Source organism: Hipposideros armiger, unplaced genomic scaffold (assembly GCF_001890085.2).
Source record: "Hipposideros armiger isolate ML-2016 unplaced genomic scaffold, ASM189008v1 scaffold_475, whole genome shotgun sequence".
In the NCBI taxonomy this organism is placed as follows: domain Eukaryota; kingdom Metazoa; phylum Chordata; class Mammalia; order Chiroptera; family Hipposideridae; genus Hipposideros; species Hipposideros armiger.
In genome coordinates, this window is record NW_017731825.1 from 1,204,644 (window position 1) to 1,223,714 (window position 19,071).

The 19,071-nt window shown below is 53.6% G+C and overlaps 2 protein-coding genes across 2 annotated transcripts in view; one reads left to right on the top strand and one right to left on the bottom strand.

Moving 5' to 3' along the window:
- The window catches only part of CCDC167 (coiled-coil domain containing 167), a 20,662-nt gene extending 7,603 nt beyond the window's left edge, over positions 1-13,059 (top strand). Inside the window, exons 2-4 of the mRNA XM_019666565.1 lie at positions 10,899-10,993; positions 11,197-11,249; positions 12,713-13,059. Of these exons, the coding sequence (XP_019522110.1) occupies positions 10,899-10,993; positions 11,197-11,249; positions 12,713-12,816 (252 nt within the window). The 3' untranslated portion in view covers positions 12,817-13,059. The remainder of the gene's footprint in view (positions 1-10,898; positions 10,994-11,196; positions 11,250-12,712) is intronic.
- Positions 13,060-14,393: 1,334 nt separating this feature from the next.
- The window catches only part of CMTR1 (cap methyltransferase 1), a 49,886-nt gene continuing 45,208 nt past the window's right edge, over positions 14,394-19,071 (bottom strand). The window contains exons 24-27 of the mRNA XM_019666566.1: positions 18,255-18,302; positions 17,340-17,452; positions 16,629-16,737; positions 14,394-15,856 (exon numbers count right to left, since the gene is read on the bottom strand). Coding sequence (XP_019522111.1) covers positions 15,724-15,856; positions 16,629-16,737; positions 17,340-17,452; positions 18,255-18,302 — 403 coding nt within the window. The 3' untranslated portion in view covers positions 14,394-15,723. The remainder of the gene's footprint in view (positions 15,857-16,628; positions 16,738-17,339; positions 17,453-18,254; positions 18,303-19,071) is intronic.

Consider the following 19,071-nt stretch of genomic DNA (forward strand, 5'->3'; position numbering starts at 1 on the left):
ATCAAGACTATTAAAGGGCCGGCCGAGTGGCTCAGTTGGTTAAGAGCTCGCTCAAGAGTGCGAGCTCTGAGCAACAGAGGTTCGACAGTCCAGACGACAGTCCAGAAAAAAAAAAAAAATAAAAAAAAAAAAAAAGACTATATATTAAATTAAGTCTCTTTAGAACAGAAATACACACAAAACAAGGTTTTGTGTGATCACTTGATAGTAATGTTGTGACCAGAGGCTCACAGGAACCTAACCTGATTCAGTATTTGCTAATTCATTGTTGGTGGCAACTGTATAGGACATAACTACCACAAATAACAAGACTCAACTATACCTAGATAGGCTGTCTTAGCACAAAAGCAGCCATAGACAGTATGTAAATTAATGGGTGTGGCTGTGTTCCAATAAAACTTTATTTACAAAACAGGTGGTGGACTGTATTTGGCCCACAGGCCATAGTTTGCCAAGCCCTGGTCTAGAGTACCCAGGATAGTAGTGCTTCTGCCATATTTTTCCATCTGTGGCTCTGCCTTCCTAGGGGACCTTGTTGTCACCTCATGACTGAAACTAGGCTACAACCCGTTAATGTGTCCACTGGCAAGGAAAAAGAGAGAGTGGAGGGAGCACTGTCTTAAGAGTCCTGGGCCCAAAGTGCCCACTTTCCATTGGCTAAGGTGGGAGGCCTCACCTAAGTGCAAGGGGTGGCTGGGAAATGCATTCAATCAGTTAGGAGACCACGTGCCCAACTACAACTCAACTGCTGTGGAAAAAGGAGCTAGTGTGTTTTAGTGGATTGCAATTTACCTCACAATGTGGTTTTGAGGATTAAATGAGACAATATATATATATATATATGAGTGTCTAGCATGTGCCTGGCATGGTGAATAAGCAACACACAGTGCTCTTTCTTATTAGCAGCCTTTGTAGTTCTTTTGCATCTTTCTGTCATGACTAAGTCAACCCCATTGTTTGGACTTTAGTTTCCTCATTTGTAACATGAAGGACTTTAATTTCACCAGGGACTACAGACGCATTGACTGTGGTCCAAATACAGATCATAGATGTCTTTTGTTTGCCTGACAGGGATTTTAAAAGAGTTTTGAATTTGGTGGGGCATATGCTGTCCTATGTCCTAACCCCTGGTCACATTTGCCATATTTTGTTTTTAAACTATCAATACCAATATAGATGTTTGCATTTGTCATCTTGATCGATTTCTCAGGTTACTTTTTTGCTTGGTTATGCTAAGATTTGAGGTCTGTAACTGCACCTTAAAAAAAGCTTGGCATCTGAGTATTGAATGTGCACTGATGCTCAGTAGCAGTAGATTTTGTCCTCATTAAAAGTGTGCTTAGAGCCAATGAAGTGGTGATTTAATCAAAAATGTTTGTTAATCTGACGAGTACAATAAAACCCCCACAAGTGAGTGATCTCAGCACCTGCAAACGGTCTCCACTTGTAACGAAGCAATTACTGAGCAGGCGGCACTTATCCCAAGGGCTGGCTTAGGCCAGCTGTACCGGGCAGTCACCTCCCAGGACAACCAAGGCACCTCGCAGCCTTCCCCACTCCTGGTTCCTCTTAAGGCCTTTTTACTCGAGTCATTTGCTACCTTGTGAGATCTCAGAGTTGGGAAAAAACTGGCTATGAGTTTTAGCTTCTGAGAGTAAATTCTGAATAGCAAGAGAGAATTATAACTCAGATGAGAAATCACCAGCTCTTACCAGAGCTGATTTTAATGTGTGGGATGAGGGAGAGGTTTTATTTCAGTTTAAACGGATAGGAGGATTCTGGCAGAGGGAAAGGTTGCATTTCAGTCTGAAGTGATAGGATTTTGGCTGATGTGAAACCTAGTTATGTTTTTTAGTCTCTGATAGTAATGAGCTGTTACTTGGTCATTGTGCTTTTCTTTCGAAGCTGGACTGTTCAACTTGGTATCTTTAGATGTTTCAACCACCAGTTGTCTTAAATTAACAGATGTGCAGTGTCTTAGCTGACATCTCAAAGAGGGTACTTAATTAGATCTGTTTCCTAGTACAAAAATCTTATCAGTTTGGAAAGCTTTTGGCTACGGATTACAGTAGACTGACCTCAGTGACCTAAGCAAATAGGAGTATACTTTTTTCCCCCATAACAAGAAATTTGGAGGTTGGTGGCTACTGGCATGAGTTCAAAAGCTCAGCTATGGCAGGGCTGGTATTTCTGCATTCTTTTAGGAGCTTCCTCTTAGTCACAAGATAGCTGCCGTACTTCCAGTCATCACATCCAACTTTAAGTGAGGAAGAAGGAGAAAGAAACTCCAACACTCTTTGTCCCTTTTCTAAGCAAGGCATAAGCCCTCCCAGATGACTTTTGGGTCATGACCACCCCCACCTGCAATGCGGCTGGGAAAGCATCTTTGAGCTTTTCTAACTTCTAGGCAAAGGAGGAAGGGTTGGGAATCATTGTGTTAGCCTACTAATAGTATATGCTATAGGGAATACAGGCTAATGGGGGTCATTTAAAACCCACTGGAATCCTTACCAAAAAAAGAGGCCAGGATCAGTGAAGATTAAAGAGAGGGGGTAGGTTGAGAGGAGAAAAAGACCTAGAGAGGATGAGCACCAAGAGAGAAGGAGCCTTGACACTGGTAATCATTTGCATAATGTCAGCCCTGCTGTAAGCTCCCTGAGAGGAGGGAGCGGCAAAAGCTCTAAGTGTAATGAAGATGGTTTCCTTTCCGGAGCAGGCTGTGCACCAAGCTGAGGGGAGCCTACCATTTCCTGAGACAAGGGCTGGAAGCCGCTTAGTGGACTGTTAATAAATATTTACTGAATTGGCCTGAGTGGCTGGAGGAGGCACTTGAACCCCCACCTCTGACATCTGGGCCCAGTTGAGTGGTTCGCAGGTCAGAGGTTAGGAGGCCAGAGAGGAACAGGTGGCTGGATGGTGCCTTGATGGGGAGACGCCCAGCCAGGGGCTGGGAGAAAGGCCCCCAACATGCGGAGACTGTTCAAGGGCCGCTGACCATTAAATGAGCCTCACCTGCTGCCAGGCGCAAGCGACAGGTCGCCATTGGGCAGGTGGCTTCTCTCGGCAGCCTGTGTCTGGCTCTGCTCCACTTGCTGGGGGTCAGGAGACTAAAACCTCATTACCTAACACGGCTGGATGTCAGCTTGTGTGGAGTGGCTGTTTGCCAGCATCTTAATTAATGAATTCATAAGGCACGGGGTGGATGCCAGTTCTTGAAAAATGCTTTGAGCCTTTCAGCAATGAAGAAGGTTTTGCTAATTTATCAAAAAATATATATTGAGGGAAAGAAGAGAAAACAAACCTCAAACAGCGTTTCTGGCTAGGGACAGACGGAGGCTTCGGGCCAGGACTGCCGTGGCTGTCCTTGCAGAGCTGCTCAGCACGCCTGCAGGTCTCAGGGTGTCTCTGAGCTGGCATGGGCTTCGGCAGGGCCCCTCTCGCTCCTGACCTGGGGCAGGGGGTGACTCTCCAGAAAAACGACAAGCCCCTGGGCTCTCTGCTTTCCCTGAAAAATTATTCATTGGGTAAAATCAGGGAAGATTTACTGTCTTCATCTGCTCAGCTTGGGAGAGGAACTTTTCACAGGGCCTGGTGATCTGGGGAGCCCCGGGCGAAGGTTCTTCTGTCCCCACAGAGCCCTAGGAGCCTCCTCCACAGAAAAACACCCCGTAAGCATTTTCAGAGTAATCAGCCCTTTGGGGTGGTCATCTGAAAAATTGAGGCCCGTGACCCCCATGTGACTTGGCCATGTGGCCTGAAGGCCCCAGATGGAAAGCCCCAGCGCTCTTGCCAGAGACCATCTGGGCAGGCGGTCTGGCTCCTTAACCCATTATAATAAACATCCCGAGGCCTCCCTGACATGTGAAAATGAGTGGATTTCCAGAAATCCAGTTCTCAGGCTGCTGGGACTGGAGATGAAACAGCTGACACCACTCTCAGGCTGTGAATTAGCAAGTGAAAAGAAAGGCTTTGCTACCCATTGGGGAACGAAGGGCTTATGGGGCCCACTAGCCCACTTTTTTCCTTCTGGAAACTGGGTCTGTTTTGTGTGAATTTTGGAAGGTGCTTTGGCAAGGTTAGGCGATGTGGGGGAGGGCGACTGGGATGTTTGTGAAGCTGGGAGTGGGCTGGTAATTGCCTTCAATGCAGGACAGGTGCTCGGCTCCTGTCTCAGTCTCCAAGCAAACATTTCAGTCAGGTCCTTCCCTCATAGAGAGTATCTATTTTGTGGACAGAGACCAAGCAAAGCCCTCGTACAAGATTACTCAGGACAGAATCTGTGAAGCCAGATCAACAAGCTTAGATGGACTTCCACCGGGGTGTGGAATGACTGCTCCGCAGAACCCTTCTTTGTCGTGAAGGTTTTCATGAGGGATTTTAAAGAAAGAGCTTGAAGTGGTAGGAAGGGCATAAGCTCTGAAGTAGAAAAACCCAGATTCAGACCCCACTTCTGCCACTTCCCAATTACACGACTTTGGGCAGTTTGCTTCAAATCTCCATGCCGGGAGTTTGTTCCTCTGTAAAACAGGGGCAGTCCCTTCCTCGTAGAGTTGTTGCAGACCTTGGGTGGCTTACACGAAGCTGCCCACAGACTGCCTGGCCCAGCGGATAAGGAGTGGAGGTGGCATCCAGGAGCTAAGAGTGGCTCAGGGCTGGTGGCTCTCCGCTTTCACCCTGTGGGCTGGTGGCTAACAGCACAGACTTGGACTGCCTGGCCCCCCTCTGGACTGGCCGTGTGGCCCTGGACAAAGAACTTCATCTCCACGGCCTGAGTTTCCTCATCTGTAAAATGTGGATCCTAATACCACTTCTCACAAGGTTATTCACAGCATTCTGCGAGGGAATCTCGGTGAAGCCCAGCAGTGCCTGACACGCAGTGCCATCTACAGAAATGGTTGCCAGTGCGGTTGTGGTTAGTTCTACATGAACTTTTGGCTTCCATGAAGCTGCTTGGACTCATGCTGGGCCATCCAGACACGCGAAGCTCTGTGATTTGCGTTGGGCTCAGGTACCCTGTGTTTTTTATTAGGTCTCTGGTGCCCGACAAAGACCTGGTCAGGCAGGTGCAGGATTCCCCCACAGGGCATATCCTGCACCTGAGTCCCGAGGTTAACTCTTTCCCAGCCACTTCTGTCACTCACCAGCCAGAAGCTCCTAAGAGCAAGGCTGGCAAGACCGGAAACGACTTCCTAAACTAGCAAGCAGAGTGGCCCACTGCCAAGCCCTGAGGGTGCCTTCTGCCCTTTCCCAGAGGAAGGTCTGGCTCTAGACAGTAGCTCCTTAGGGAGTGGGCAGAGAGCCGCCTCCCAGGCTGTCAAGATGCTCATGGGAGCACCATTCAGCCTCCTTCAATAGAGGAGCGACAGACAGCCTGTGGCTCGTTCTTGTCGGCAGAATAAAAGCTGCACGTGAGGCCCTGGCAGCAGCCAGACCTGGAGCTGGCCCCCGTGGGGCCTGACCTGACCAGTGTTCTGGGCAGTTTGTGCGTGAGCTGGCACTCATGTTCCTTGCCCCCAAAGAGGTCTCATTCGGGGCTTTGATTCCAGGAGGCTCCATACTCCTGAACAGATGCCTCATGGGGATTTCAGACAAATTTTACAGTTTCTCTTAACACCGTGGTTTTATGGCATATAGGACCCCAGGGAGACTTCCCTAAAGCTCTGAGAATAAGGCGTTACTCCCCAAGTCAGGTGGCAGAGGGGGTTTTGCTCAGCTGGCTCGGGGTTACTGAGTTGCCGACGGAGCACACAGCACTCAGAGCTGCATCTGAGGGAGGGCCTGCCCCTAATGACTGCCGATGAAGAAGCGATGGCCCCACTTGGCTGGAGTCAGGGCCCATGCTGACCTTGACCGCTTGACTGTTGGGCTGACCTCAGATCTTGGCATTGTTCTTCAGGAAACATCCCCACCTCTGTGGAGAATCCGTGGTCTTATTCTTCTCAACGGAGCCTGATCCTCTGCCCACTCAGAGCCGCCCGCCAGGCTCCAATGCCCCAGGCCGAGCTTGGATAAGGAAGGCAGCGGTTCTCACCCTGACTGGTGGAATCGTGTGGGCCTTTCCTGCTACAGTGCTACAGTACAGCCCTCCTGGATCCTGTCCCCAGGCCCCCCTGGGACCTTCAGCTCCCTCCCACTTTTCCCCTCCTCCCCTCTTCCCTCATGGCATCTTCCCTGCCCAGGCTCAGACGAGCAGACCCCTGGGCAGGCTTCAGCTACTGCTGGTCTGAGGGTCAAATTACAGTCTTCCCCACCAGCACACCCTGCAGCTTACCACCTACGGCTCAGTTCCCTGAGCTGCTTGCACCCAGGTTCACACAGCCCCTACCAGGCCCTCAGCTCTGTGTGAGGTGCCGCAAGGCACAGTTTGCTAACTTGTAGGGAGCTCACGCCACTGCCTTTTACCTTCTCGGGCTCCGTTGCAGCCACGCTGTGCCTGCTAACTGTCACCTCAATGACTTAGACTTTCCCTGTAGGAAAATGGACACTTGGTCTTCTGAATATAAACAATGCATGGACACTTGCTTCCTAATGTAATTGTACATTGGGGACATCTGCTGTCTGCCCCCCACACTGTGTCTGAATGAGTGCCCTGTCTCAGTCCCCCCTTTGGCTATAGCCAGTGACAGTCTCAGCCAGCATTGCTACCCACCTACAACTGCAGGGAAATCCCAGCACCGGGATCAGTCTTGGGCCCGCTCCTCCTGCCAGTTGGCCTGTATCCAGCATGTCAGGCAGGAGACCTGGGTGAAACCTCTCCCCACTGGAGTTGGTCACATTTCTTTGGTGGGGCCTCTTTCTGCCTTAGTCCTGGTACCTTGCACTCCAGCTTCCAGTGTATGGGATGCCAGGCCCCTAAAGCCACGGTGTGGGTTAACCTGGACGCCACCTGCCATTCAGTGTCTCCTCAGATGCCCACTGATGCCCAGACCACACCTGTGCCTGTTCTGCCCCTTAGACCCTGCGCTAGGCCTGTCATCCCTGGGTTCCTCCAGCCCCAGCCTCTACACCTTGGCGCTGGCTCCAGAGCCCCGCCCCACAGCTTCATCCCTAGGCCAGTCCTGAGGTACCCAGCATGCCACGCCCTGAGCCAGCTAGATGGGCTGGCCTGTAGGGGTGTTACTGCTCTGCAGGCCCCCACCCATGCTGAACCCCTCCTCTGACTCACAAGATGGCCATTTCTGAGTCAGAGGGGCTCCCCATCCCTTCCCACTGCTACCCGCCAGTGACCAGTGGAGATGTCTCTGCATCACACACCCCCACTTCTAGCTCCTTCTCTTACTCTTGCCACAGATTAACTGTTTTTATTCCCCAAAGAGCCAGCGAAAAACATTCTCTGATGATAATGATAGCAAACACTGAACTCCTATGTGCTCAGGCACCTTACAGGTATCGCCTCATATCCTCACAACAACTCTTTGAAACATGGAACATTATCATCTTTGTTTTACACACGAGTAAACTGAGGCACAGGATTAAGGAGTACGGCAAGTGAGCCTCAAGCTGAAGCACCTGATGACTGCCCGCGCCCCTCACGACCACACTTTTCAGGAGCCACAATTTCAGGCTTTTAGGCACTTGGGCTTCCAACTGCTTGCCCAGGAAGATGCTTCTAGAATCTTCTTGACATTTGTCTCCTCATTCTGGTCCTAACCCCCGTGTCTTCTCTCCTGGTCCTGGCTGTCTTGTCCTCTGTTGCCTTCAGCCTGGTGGCAGAGCTAACCGAGGACCCTAGATTTGCACTGGGAAATGTGAAAGTGCATAACCCATGTGCATGCCGTTGAGAGTTGACTGAACATCCAACCAGGGGCTTCCTTTAAGGCCCACTTTCTGGGTCTTCTCCCCTATTTCTGGGCCCATCTTGCCAGCTCTGCTCTGTAGCCGGCACCCCTGACCCCAGTCACACCTAAAAGATGCATCCTGACCCTCCCTGGCTTCTCTGTAACCGGGAAGTCCCCCAGAATCTTTGTACCCATTGTTCTAGCTGCTGGAGAGCCAGCTTCTTCTGCAAATGCTGCCGGTGTGTGACTGCCAGCGGGGTCACCTTCTGAGGATGGGCTTGTGGCCTTCTAAAGAGCCTCCTGCCAGTCTCAGCCTCCCCTCACTTGGCCCATATCAAGCAGCTGGGTTATAAAGGGGAACTTGCTATTTAGAAGGGAGTCGGAGAGAGCTGTCAGCAGGACATAAATATTCATAGAGGGAGGTTAGAACTTGAGTCCTTAAAACCTTGATTTGTGTTCGTCTGTTTAAGCCTCATTAAAAAGTGGTAAATGAAAGTGGGGATATTCTCTGGAACTGCAGATAAATTGGGCTTGTTCAGAGAAAGGCCTCTAACTGCCAGCTCCACAGGCCCAGCCCAGAGCACAACGGCAGATTGGCCTGGCCACTCAGTGCGCCAACCTCAATTTAAAGATGTTGCTTAGCCTGAGTCCTGGCCTTGCTCCGGGCCAGTCATTGCTTGTTTGGGTACCTGGTAGCCTTCCAGAGGTGTTTAGGGCTGGACATCCCCAACCTTTTTCCTTCCCAGAATGACATGCAAACCTGGGTCTAGCCCAAGGATGGCAGGGAGAAATGTCACTTAGGACTAGTACTTGCATTAGGTAATCCACAGAGCACATACCTATGTGCATGTATAACTGCTGCTTCTAACTTCTTCCACCTTCTATGGGCACAAGCAGAGGGTTTCAGAGACCATTGCTACATAAGGCCTAAACCCATCCCAGCCCTGCAGCCCCAGCCATGCCCAGCCCTACTCCACAGTCACAAAGGCTGCAGCAGGCCAGGCCCTATGGCCACAAGGAGGAGACCTTTGGCCACCATGCCTTCCAGGACAGGAGCTACAAAGCCAGGCACCCTCAGGGGCCATGCAGTCACATACTCGAGTGGAATGGGCCAGTTTAGACTTGACCCCTGGGCTGCAGGTTTACAGCATCTGCCTTAGGGGCTCGCAGTTTCGGAAGATGAGGTTTAGACACAGACAGCTGGGATAACATAGTGCTCAGCCTCATTAATTTGCCAGGGGGGAGGAGGCAGTACCCCTGCAGCCAAGGGCAGCACACAAGGCCTCGTGGAGGAGGTAGAGCTTCAAGACTGAAGCCTTGTTTGGGACCTACATGTTATTTGGTGTCCTGATTGTAGTTTTTACACCATAGAATGAAAACAGCAAGTCTCGGGGTCCTCAGGGACTGGGCTGTGTGTGTTGGGGGAGCTGCTGTGAAGGGAGGCCTCATGGTGGCCGGAAGTGCCAGCTCCCCTTGGCTCCACTAACCATCACATCAGGCTATTGCCGTTCCCTGAGCCTGGCTCCCCAGAGCTCATTTCCCTACAGCGCCTGTTCTAGGGTGGCCTTTGGCCTCCCCAGGCACAGGCCCCATCTCCTGGCAGGGGCTGTTTCCCAGGACAGCCCTCCCTTTGGTGCCCATTAGCAGAGAAATGACACAATTAACTAAGCAATTAACTCAAGGCTCTGCAGTTGCTCCCTCCCAGAGGGCCCTGCTTCCAGAGCTGGAGTTGGCAGCAGGCTGGACTGCAGGGAAGGGCATAGATGGTGTATCTTCTGTGCCGGGCACTGGGATGAGGGGGAGTGGCCGGGATGGGTGATGGCCAGGCAGAGGGCAGAAGTCCCAGAGACCTCGGGTGCAACTCTGACACTGGCCCCAGAACACCTGCCTGGGACTCTGGGACTTGGACTTGTGATCAGTCATTGACTACGTCTCTGCGGGGGCCAGTCCAGAAGGTATTGGAGCAGAGAACCGGCTGAGACCAGTAAGGAGAGGGGTGTTTCATACTGACTCCTCAGAGAAGTCATTCTGGTTTGGGAGCCCGCTCTCCCATTTGTAAAATAGAGGTCAGATGGCTGTCCCTCCCAGAGAGGTGGTGTAATGAGTGAAGTCAGATGGAAAATGGAGCATTATGGGGACCCAAGGTACTATTCAGTCAGCTGCTGGAGGGACGCAGGGCCCTCTGCACCTTCCCACCCACCACAATCTAGGCTACTGCCAGCAGGGCACTGGTGCAAGAAGAGCCGGCCCGGGCCCAGAGAGGTGGCCGGTTAGAGCGGCAGATGGGCCCAGATGAACTTCCAAGGCCAAGTCATGAGACCAGGACTCAGGCTTGGATGATCCAGCTCAGGATTTCAGAAAACATTTTCCCACAACTCAAATTATTTCCCTAAGAACACATCTCTGAAACTAGAAGCAAATGGGAAAACCGATATACCTTTGGCAACCAACCTCTCAGAAGCTTAGCTGTTTTGCCGTGTAAGTTATAACTACCTTGGTGATGGGCAGTGTTTTTGCAAAAGAACCCAGTCAGAAATAGAAGTGTTTTTCAGCTGCATTTTTTACACTCTGTCCTTTGTTTTTATTCTCATGAAAAAATGTATAATCTAACAACTTAAGACTACGTTAAGATGAAGTGTGTCAGTGGGGAAAATACGTCTGCTTCTTGAACCCTAGTTATCTAATCACCCATCTCTCGTGTGTGAGGTGCTTTGAAAAGGCAGGGCCTCCCCGAAGCATCGCATTTCATTCATTCTAGGATAAGCCTGTGTGGCAGGCGCCTGCTGCGTTCAGAGCTCTGGCTGCTCCTGCTGTGGGGCCCTACTGGGGAGACCGTGACCAAGGGGCTGCTCCTATCTGTCCCCAGCCCATGCTTTGGCCCAGTGGGTCACGGCAGCTGTGAGACCCTGAGCAACAGCCCCAGCCATTTCCAGTGCAGCTCGTGCTGCATCACATGGGAGGTAGAGGACAGCAAAACAGAGATGTTGGGGGTTGGACGGGGGCTGTCCAGGAAGACTCCTAGAGGCTACCTCCTCCCCACCCCTGAATCCCAACTATTTTGAAAGTTGAAAGGATCTGTTGCCCATCTTTATCTGCTGGTGTGTGTGCGGTATGTTTCAGATCGATGGGCTGGAGGAGAAGTTATCACAATGTCGGAGGGACCTGGAAGCTGTGAACTCCAGGCTCTATGGGGCAGAGCTGAGTCCAGAGGCCAGGTAATGCTCCCGCCCCCTCCCCTACCACCCCCATTAGCCCCTCCCATCCGTCCTGGGCCCTGGCTTCCATTCCCCGCCCTCTACCCTCCATCAGAGACCTGGGCCCTTGTCCCCCTTGTCCAAACTGCCGTGGTGAGCCAGCTGCCCCTCGGGTGAGACGGAAGAAAAGGGCTTAAGCCATAAAACTCCTTTCCCCTTCACAGGAGGTCTCTGGAGAAGGAGAAAAACAGCCTGATGAACAAAGCCTCCAACTATGGTAAGAAAGTTCCCTTCTGCTAGCAGCCCCACCCTCTAGTCCCAGGATCAGGAGGGTTAGACAGCTCAGGGAGCCCACAAGGTGAGAGGGACCAAGGGGTTTCTTCAGGAGGGAGTCAGCTGCCAGGAGGTTGCAGGAAGCCACTGTGGGCCCAGCAGCCTGGAAGAATAGCAGTTTCATTCCTTTGTTCCAAGGGAGATGGAGAGGGCTGTGGATCTGTTTTCTCTGTGGGATGAAGGGGTATGGCAGTAGGTAGGTCCAGATTCTCACATCCACCCAGACTTGGGAGGTCTGTTCTCCCTTCTCCCTCCTCCCAGGAAAACCCTGTGGTGGGAGTTGGGGCCGTGGGGGCCAAGGTGAAGAGGATGAACCTCTCAGTTGGGCCCATGAAGGGCTACTGGGGGTGGAGCAATGCTGCCACCTTCTGGGCGCTGGGGGTAGAGCCATGTAGAGAGGCAGGCAGGGCACAGAGCTGGAGGGCAGCTGCTGGCCCACCCCACCCCCACCCTGCCCCCGCTGGCCTGGGAGAAAGATGGTCTGTGGAGGCTCCTCAGACTTGTCTGTTCTATTCTCCCCGAGGGGCCAAACCTAGCCAAGAACCAGCCCCAGAACTGTCCACATGGCAGGGAACCTTCTAGAGGGACCATTGTGAAAAAACGCTGTAAGCACAGTGCATGTGGGTACACTGCCTGCCTGGGCCCTGGGCTCAGTCTGGCCTGCCCAGAGCTGGTGTGCAGGTATCTCCCTGCTCCCTCACACAGGTAAGAGTGGGACATCAGTTCCCCCTCAAGCCTAGCAATTTGCAGTCGCAGCATCACCACTCACTTTAGCCCTGAGTACCCCTGAGTGTCGCATGAGAGGATGAATGGATAGTGTGGCTGTAGAACAGTCAGGGCTGGCTTCCTCTAGAGGTGAGCCCAACTACCTCGTGAGCACAAACGGCCTCTCAGCATCCCGAGTTCCTGCTTAGCTGGGCATCTGGCAGAGGGCAGGACAGGAAGCACTGGTGGGGTGGTCCCGCCCTGTGCCTACTCCACTGTCCAGCCAAGGAGGCCCCAGGAGCCGAGTTTGTAGTTGGCCAGATGAGACACCCTGGGTGGATGACACCACGGAGCCTACCCAGTGGCAAGCCGAGGACTCACCTGGTACTGCCATGCCACCACCTAGCGTGGCTTTCACGTGTGGCCTTTTGAATAACCACACATTCCATCCTCAACCCAACTGCGTTTGAAAAGAAATGGTCATGGAGCATTCAATGTTAGGACTTTTTTGGGCTGGGATCTGTTGCCAAAAGGCTGTGAGGATCTGGGCAGATCAAGGACAGTCATTTTTGTGGCTAAGGAAGTGGCTGGGAAGGAACCCCTCTGCCCTCAGCAGTGTGTGTCCCCATTTGTGAAAGAGGCAGGGGCAGATGAGTAGCAGATGGGCCCAAACCACCTGTCCAATGCCCTGTTTCCTCCTAGAGAAGGAGCTCAAGTTGCTTCGGCAAGAGAACCGGAAGCACATGGTGCTCTCGGTCGCCATCTTCATCCTCCTGAGCCTTATCTACACCTGGTGGACCATGTGAGCCTGAGCTTTCTTCAGTCAGCGCAGGCTCCCCCTCAGCGACCTGCTCACAGCCAAGCAGGCCCTTCAGGCCTCCGAGGACCACGGTACCGGGCCATGTCTCCCGACCCAGACTGGAGCAGGGCTTCAGCTGCTTCCCGATCCCACTGTGGGGCCTGGGTGTCCAGGACTTTGTGCTGGCTCCTCCCTCAACCCAAGGGGCAGGCAATAAAGAACACCCAGGCCACTGCGGCTGCTGAGTAAATGTCATGGTGGTCTGACTGCAGCTGGGGGCGGCACTCAGGAATCAAGGAATGTTCAAGGGGAAGCTCTTGGCTTAGAACTCAAAGGGAGAAGAGGGGCTGTGAAGGGGCGCCCCCAGCTCAAGTGGGGGTGAGGCAGCGGGAAGCACTAGGTCAGAACTAAGCTGGGAGCCATTTCCAGGGCTTGGGCATCACTGGAGATACAGCCCTTGTGCCACGTGTCCACCCCCCACCACCACATGCACTGTCTTGCCCTCCCGTCAGTGGTAGAAAAAATGCAGCCTAGGCAGTGAAGGGCAACTTGGGGACTTGAAGTGGTCGTATGGCAGTCCCACGGGAGCAAGGACTTAATCCATCTTCAAGAGGCAGGCAAGGCTGGTGAGGCTGGCAGTGAGTGGGCAGCAAGAGCCATGGTAATGACCAGACAGACTTATGGTGACAGTGGCCAGTAAATCAGGCCGGGTCTGCAGGGAGCAGCAGGAGAGGTGGGGCCAGCCGGACAGGAGAGCAGGAGCCGCAAATACAGACATCACCTGCTGCCCCTGAGCACATCCCCCACCCCTACTCCCAGCACGGGGCCCAGGAGGGTCGGGTGGGAGGCTAGAGCAAGGCAGAGGAGGGCAACCAGGAGGAAGGGCTTGGGAACCCAGATCACCCTGGGTTTAAATTAAGTAAAAACAAGGAAAGGAGTTGCCCCGGGAGCTCAGGCTGTGGAACATCAAGGCAGGCCCCTCGGGGCCAGAGTGAAGCAGCCAAGCCAAGTGCAGCAAGCTGTGGGAGGAAACCAGCACCAGAGTGATGGAACTGGTGGAGAAGCCAGCCTGGAACAGACAGGGAGGTGCCATCAGCACCCGCATGTCCCCCAACCCCATGCACAGCCCCCAGTGTAGGCACACAAAGGAGGGGAGGCTGGCTGGGGGTCAGCGAAACCATCTCTCCCTCTCTCTTCCCCTGGCCAGTGACACTCATTGGTCTGACACCTCTGTTATTTTAGTCTCAGACTGATCCTGGATTGTCACAGTACACCACGAGTGAGCTGTGTGATTTATGTAAGGGGGTGAGTGCCTCCCTACCTGCTGGGCTGTAGGGTCATTCATTCTCCAGTTGGGGCTTTAACATGAGCTGCCTCATTTCCTGACTTCCTTGAGCCCCCAGCCCTGGGAGTTCTGAGCTTGGACAAGGCTCTGATTAAACAAACCCTCTTCTCCTTCTCCCCTCTTCTGAGTACAGGTTCCTCCCTTTCACCTTCAGCCCAAGCTGTTTTATCTGAACCAGTCCCAGACTGCAAAGCACAGAGGACAACCAGTAGCAACCCCAGGACAGAGCCACACAGGCATTAAAAATATGTTTATCTTTAATGATCCAAGATTCTGCAAGACACACTGATATACCCAGAATTGGGTGGAAATACAGCATTTCAGTGGTGCTGCTGCCAACAGGGGGAGGCGGGGGAGGACTGGGTGCTGACTGGAGATACCCCCCCAGGTGGAGTCAATTCCAACCTCACAGGAAGCTGCTGTGCCCTATCGCCATGGAAACCAGTCTAGCACTGGGATGGGGCCCTAGGGAGCCTGTAGAAGCATCTCTGAGAGGTATTTCCCATTAAGAAGAACCACAGGTGTCCTCCCCCACCCAAAGCTACTGCCCAGCTTCCCCTCTTCCCCTTCCGCTTCCACCAACATAGGAGAAATGGAGTGACCACAAAATGACAAAAGTGACTGACTGTACCACCTACTGGGGAAGAAAAACGGGGTGGGGGAAGGGTGGCAAGGTGGCTGTGGCAAACAAGGGTGCCATGATTGCCAGAGGACTAGGTCAAACCCAACCCCAGAGGTCCCCTTTGTTGCAGTGGGGCCACTGCTGCTGGACATAGAAAAAGGCAGGTCATCAAGGGTACTTCCTCCCCGTCTAGAGCTGCCCAAGGTTCAGTCAAAAGGGGACGGGGCCCAGGAGGCAGTCCCATCCACTACCAAAGACAGTGCCACTTGCATCCTGGTGCGGTGTCAGGGACCTGGGGCCCACATACCTCCCTTCCCGGCCTGCGGGACTGTCAGAGGTCCAGGCTGAGAAGAGCTCCGGAGAAGGCCAGGACAGGGTCAGGGAAGGAGACAAAATCTTCTCCAACTTGGCATCAAAACAGAACAAGTTCAAAGAAACAAAGCCTTGATTTGTACAGCAGCTGGTCCTGGCCAGCTCACAACAGGGGGCCTTCAACCACTCGGGTTGGCCTAGTAAAAAGTTGGGGAACACAGGAGCGTGGCCACCCTCAGGGCAGTGCACGGAACTCAGAAAAGTGAGTCTACACGATACAGGAGAAGGGCAGGGCTAAGGCCCTGCTGCTCTCGGACATGTCCTCCACCGGCCCTACATGCCCTGGGCCCTGACCTCACACCCGCCGTAGGAGCAGCATCCTTCAGGCTGAGTCCTGGCGGGGGAGACAGTTCCCGGGCAGGTCTCCAAGGAGGGAAGTCTAAAAGGTGTCCCAGAAGGAACGTGAGTGTCCTCTGAAGGCCCCCAACTAAGCTCTTCAGGGGAGGTGGAGAGGAGACCACCCCCTCTCATGGCCAGGCTGCAGTGACTGTGCCCCCTGTCCCTCCCATTCCGAGAGGGGAAGGAACGAGGAATGTGGGCCCCAGGCATTCAGCAGGAGTGGCGGCCCCAGGCCCTCAGGCGCTGTGTGTCTGGATGAAGGAGAGGACATCCTCCTTCGACAGCGTGTCCGGGTCCTGGGGCTTCTGCGAGTCATGCACGCGGATGCCATCCCCCCACTCCCAGAAGAGACGGCTGTAGTAGCAGATGCTGGGGAGGAGAAAGGAGGTCAGAGGGCTGCACCCACAGGGGGCGGGGCCCAGGGATCACCACCCAACCCCAGGCAACTGTGGCTTAGGGGATGGATGGGTGTTCTTAAGAGTCGGGAGCGGGGGTTCTATCAGTGACTCCACTTGAGGGCTTTTCCTTGGGCAGCCAAACCCCCAGGAGGCCCCAGCTCCTCCCTGCCTTCTAGAACCAGCTTTTCCCAACAAACAGCTGCTGCTGCTAATTGTATCCAACTGGATTTCTACAGTTACTGATATTCCTGATTTATCTGTGCTGTTCCAACAGAACAGTATGAGTGTGGTGACAAACTCGTGTCAATGGCTAGTTACAGGCATACTGGGGCTGCCGGCAGCTGTTGGAACCTATGACCCACAGTCTGGCAAATGGACCCTGGGTCCTAACTAGGGACAGCTGGGACCCTGAGTCCCCAGGGGCAGGGCTGTGTGCTCTCAGCACACTTCCACCCCCAGGCCAGTGTCACAAAGTCATGTGAACTGTGGCTGCTCAGTGGGGCAGAAGCCCTACCTACGTGGGGCCCTCTGCACCCAGAACCCCCAACCCTCACAGCAGGTCCTGGTATCACTCTCCTATCACCCCTTATTACCCAGGCCCAGCCCCACCCTGGAGGGGAGGAGCCCAGCCCTTGCCCAGGGGAGCCCCTGTGTGGGCAGCAATGGGTCTCAGGACCTGGCGTGCACCGAGGGCTGGCTAGCACCCTGGGACTGCTGAGGGGCAGGCCAGGAGGACGACTTACTGAAATGGGGCGATGGAGTCTGCAGGGAGGTCAAAGGTAGAGGTCTTGGTTTTCTTGTTATAGAAGAATTTCCTCTTGAAGCTTTTGCTGAACCCCATAGTCCATGGCTCTGACAGGAGGAAGAGGAGAAGCCCAGAAAGGACATAGGATACCCACGGGGATAGGCCAGGCCAAGGAAGGCCGTGGCTTTCTCCACTCCCCGAAGTGAAGGCACAGGGCAGCCTATGAGGATGCAGCCTTCATCAGCCCAATGGGGCTCCAGGAGGACCACTAAGCTAATTACTTCTCAACAACCCCACCCAGTCCTGTCAGCCTGCCACCAGGATAACATCTCTGGGACCCTGGCAAAGGGAGCAGCACTCTATTAACCAGGTGGCACTGAAGAAAAGAGATTCTATAGGGGACGCAAATGGCCAAGCCTGACTTTCTGGATCGGCTGCTGCCCAATGAGAAGGCCCTCTTCCTGCCATGAAGACACCATGCGTGCATACACAAGTTGGGGTCCTCTCTCCCCAGCCCCAACCCAACCCCCAGGAAACACCGGAGAAGAGGCTCGGGGAACACAATCCCTCCCCACCATAACACCTCAAAGCAATGCCAGCCTGGCTGCTACCCACCTTAGTAGGGACCCCTTAGCTCTGGCCCAGGCAGGGTCTGGGCCCATCACCCTGACTGGGGGGCGGGGACAGGGACCAATCACTCCTCACCCACCATTCACTGTCCTGACGATGTAGAGGCCAGTGGGCACGAAGTGCCGGTCGTCCCGCCCTGTGTAGCTGAGCTTCGGGGTGCCACTGGAGCCCTTGATGATCTTCATCTCTAACCTGATTTCCCCGAGGAGGCGTGCAAACAGGAAGTGGGCATGAGAACCAGAAAGCCCTAACATTAGTTTCTGATATCAAAAAATCACACCAACCATAGTATTTTATCAGTCTGACATAAGAAACTGCAGCAGAGACCCGAGTGTGTTGCTCCAGGCCACACTGCAAGTGATTAGTGCAGTGTTCGGTTCAGGACTCCCACCTACGTAATGAGGCAGGGGAGTGACAGACGCCCCTGACAGACTGTTGTTTGGGGTGCTTCAGTAAGGGGGAGGTCTGAGACCACGGCTGCCACTGGGTCCACCACCCATGGCATCACTGTGGCCAGTAAAGAGTTAACACCAGAGCACTGAGACTCGATGCCACAGTGGGGGCACACCCAGGATGAGACCCACAGATCTGAGCACCCCAATACCACTAAGAATGTAAGGAAGCAGTTATGCCCCCTGTACCTCTCCAGGCTCAATCTCTGTGTCAGCACCAGGAGCTGGGATTTATAGTGTTTCAAGCAGCTTGCTACTCTGCCCCTCACAGGGACAATCGTGACTATTACACCATCAATGAGCCCATATTTCTGCCCGACACACACCCGCCTCCTCCCCTCCTGACAGGGTGCTGAATCAGCTCTCAGCCAGGGGGCTCTCGGCTGCAGCGGAGCCATGCTGCGCCAAGGCAAGAGAGGTGGGGGATAGCGGGGGCCTGCCGGGCCAGCTCCCCGCCCGAACAACCACTTCCACTCAAAACCAGAACAACTCATGGACAATGCCATGCCCCCCCACCCGACTCTCAAATCCGGATCACTCACCTAACAAAAATCTTCTCCATCTCCTCCAGTCTGTACACCTCCTTCACCCTGCAGGCAGAGGGACAGAGAGAGGACAAAGGCTTCCTGGGGGGGAGCAGCGGGCAGGCAGGCGGCTGGGCCTCTCCTCGCCCTCAGCCTCAGGCCCCTGCACCACCAGACTCTCCAAGAATGTGGACCCCCACCTGTCACAATGCTGTCCTACAGAAACAAGCCCTAGGTTTCAGAGCTCCCCAGGGCTGCCCCTGGCAACTGGGAGTACAACTATGGTTACAGAAGACAGGAGGGAAGGGGAAGGGTGCCATGGAAGACAGGAGGGAGAGGAAGGGCTGGCAGACAAAGATGTCTGCCAGCATTCCTACCCCAGTTCGTCACACCGTTTCCAGAGGCCAGAACGTGCAGACTCCCGCCCACATCGGACTACATGGATCTGAGGCCTTCCTGTAGCACGGTTACTTCCAAGCAGTCCTAATAGGCCTGTTACCATAGAGGGCGGGGACCCCTGCCCAGGATGCCTGGCTCCTGTCTGACATCCAGCCCTTTACCTCTCGGGGCCCTTGAACACGCCTTGGGAACTGCTATTGGGAAAGGTCCCCAGAGACCGAGCAACAGGACCACAAGCAACAGAGACAGGGTTCCTGGGAGCTGTGTCTCAGGACCAGGCAGACAGGACATTTTCAAGCGCAGGAAGAAACTGCTTTTAGATTTTCAAAAGCCATCTATAAAGTGCATTCTCAGTACTGGATTTAATTTTAACTAAGTACATTTACATTAAAAATAATAAAAATTATTTTAATAAAGTATAGATGCCTCAGTCTCT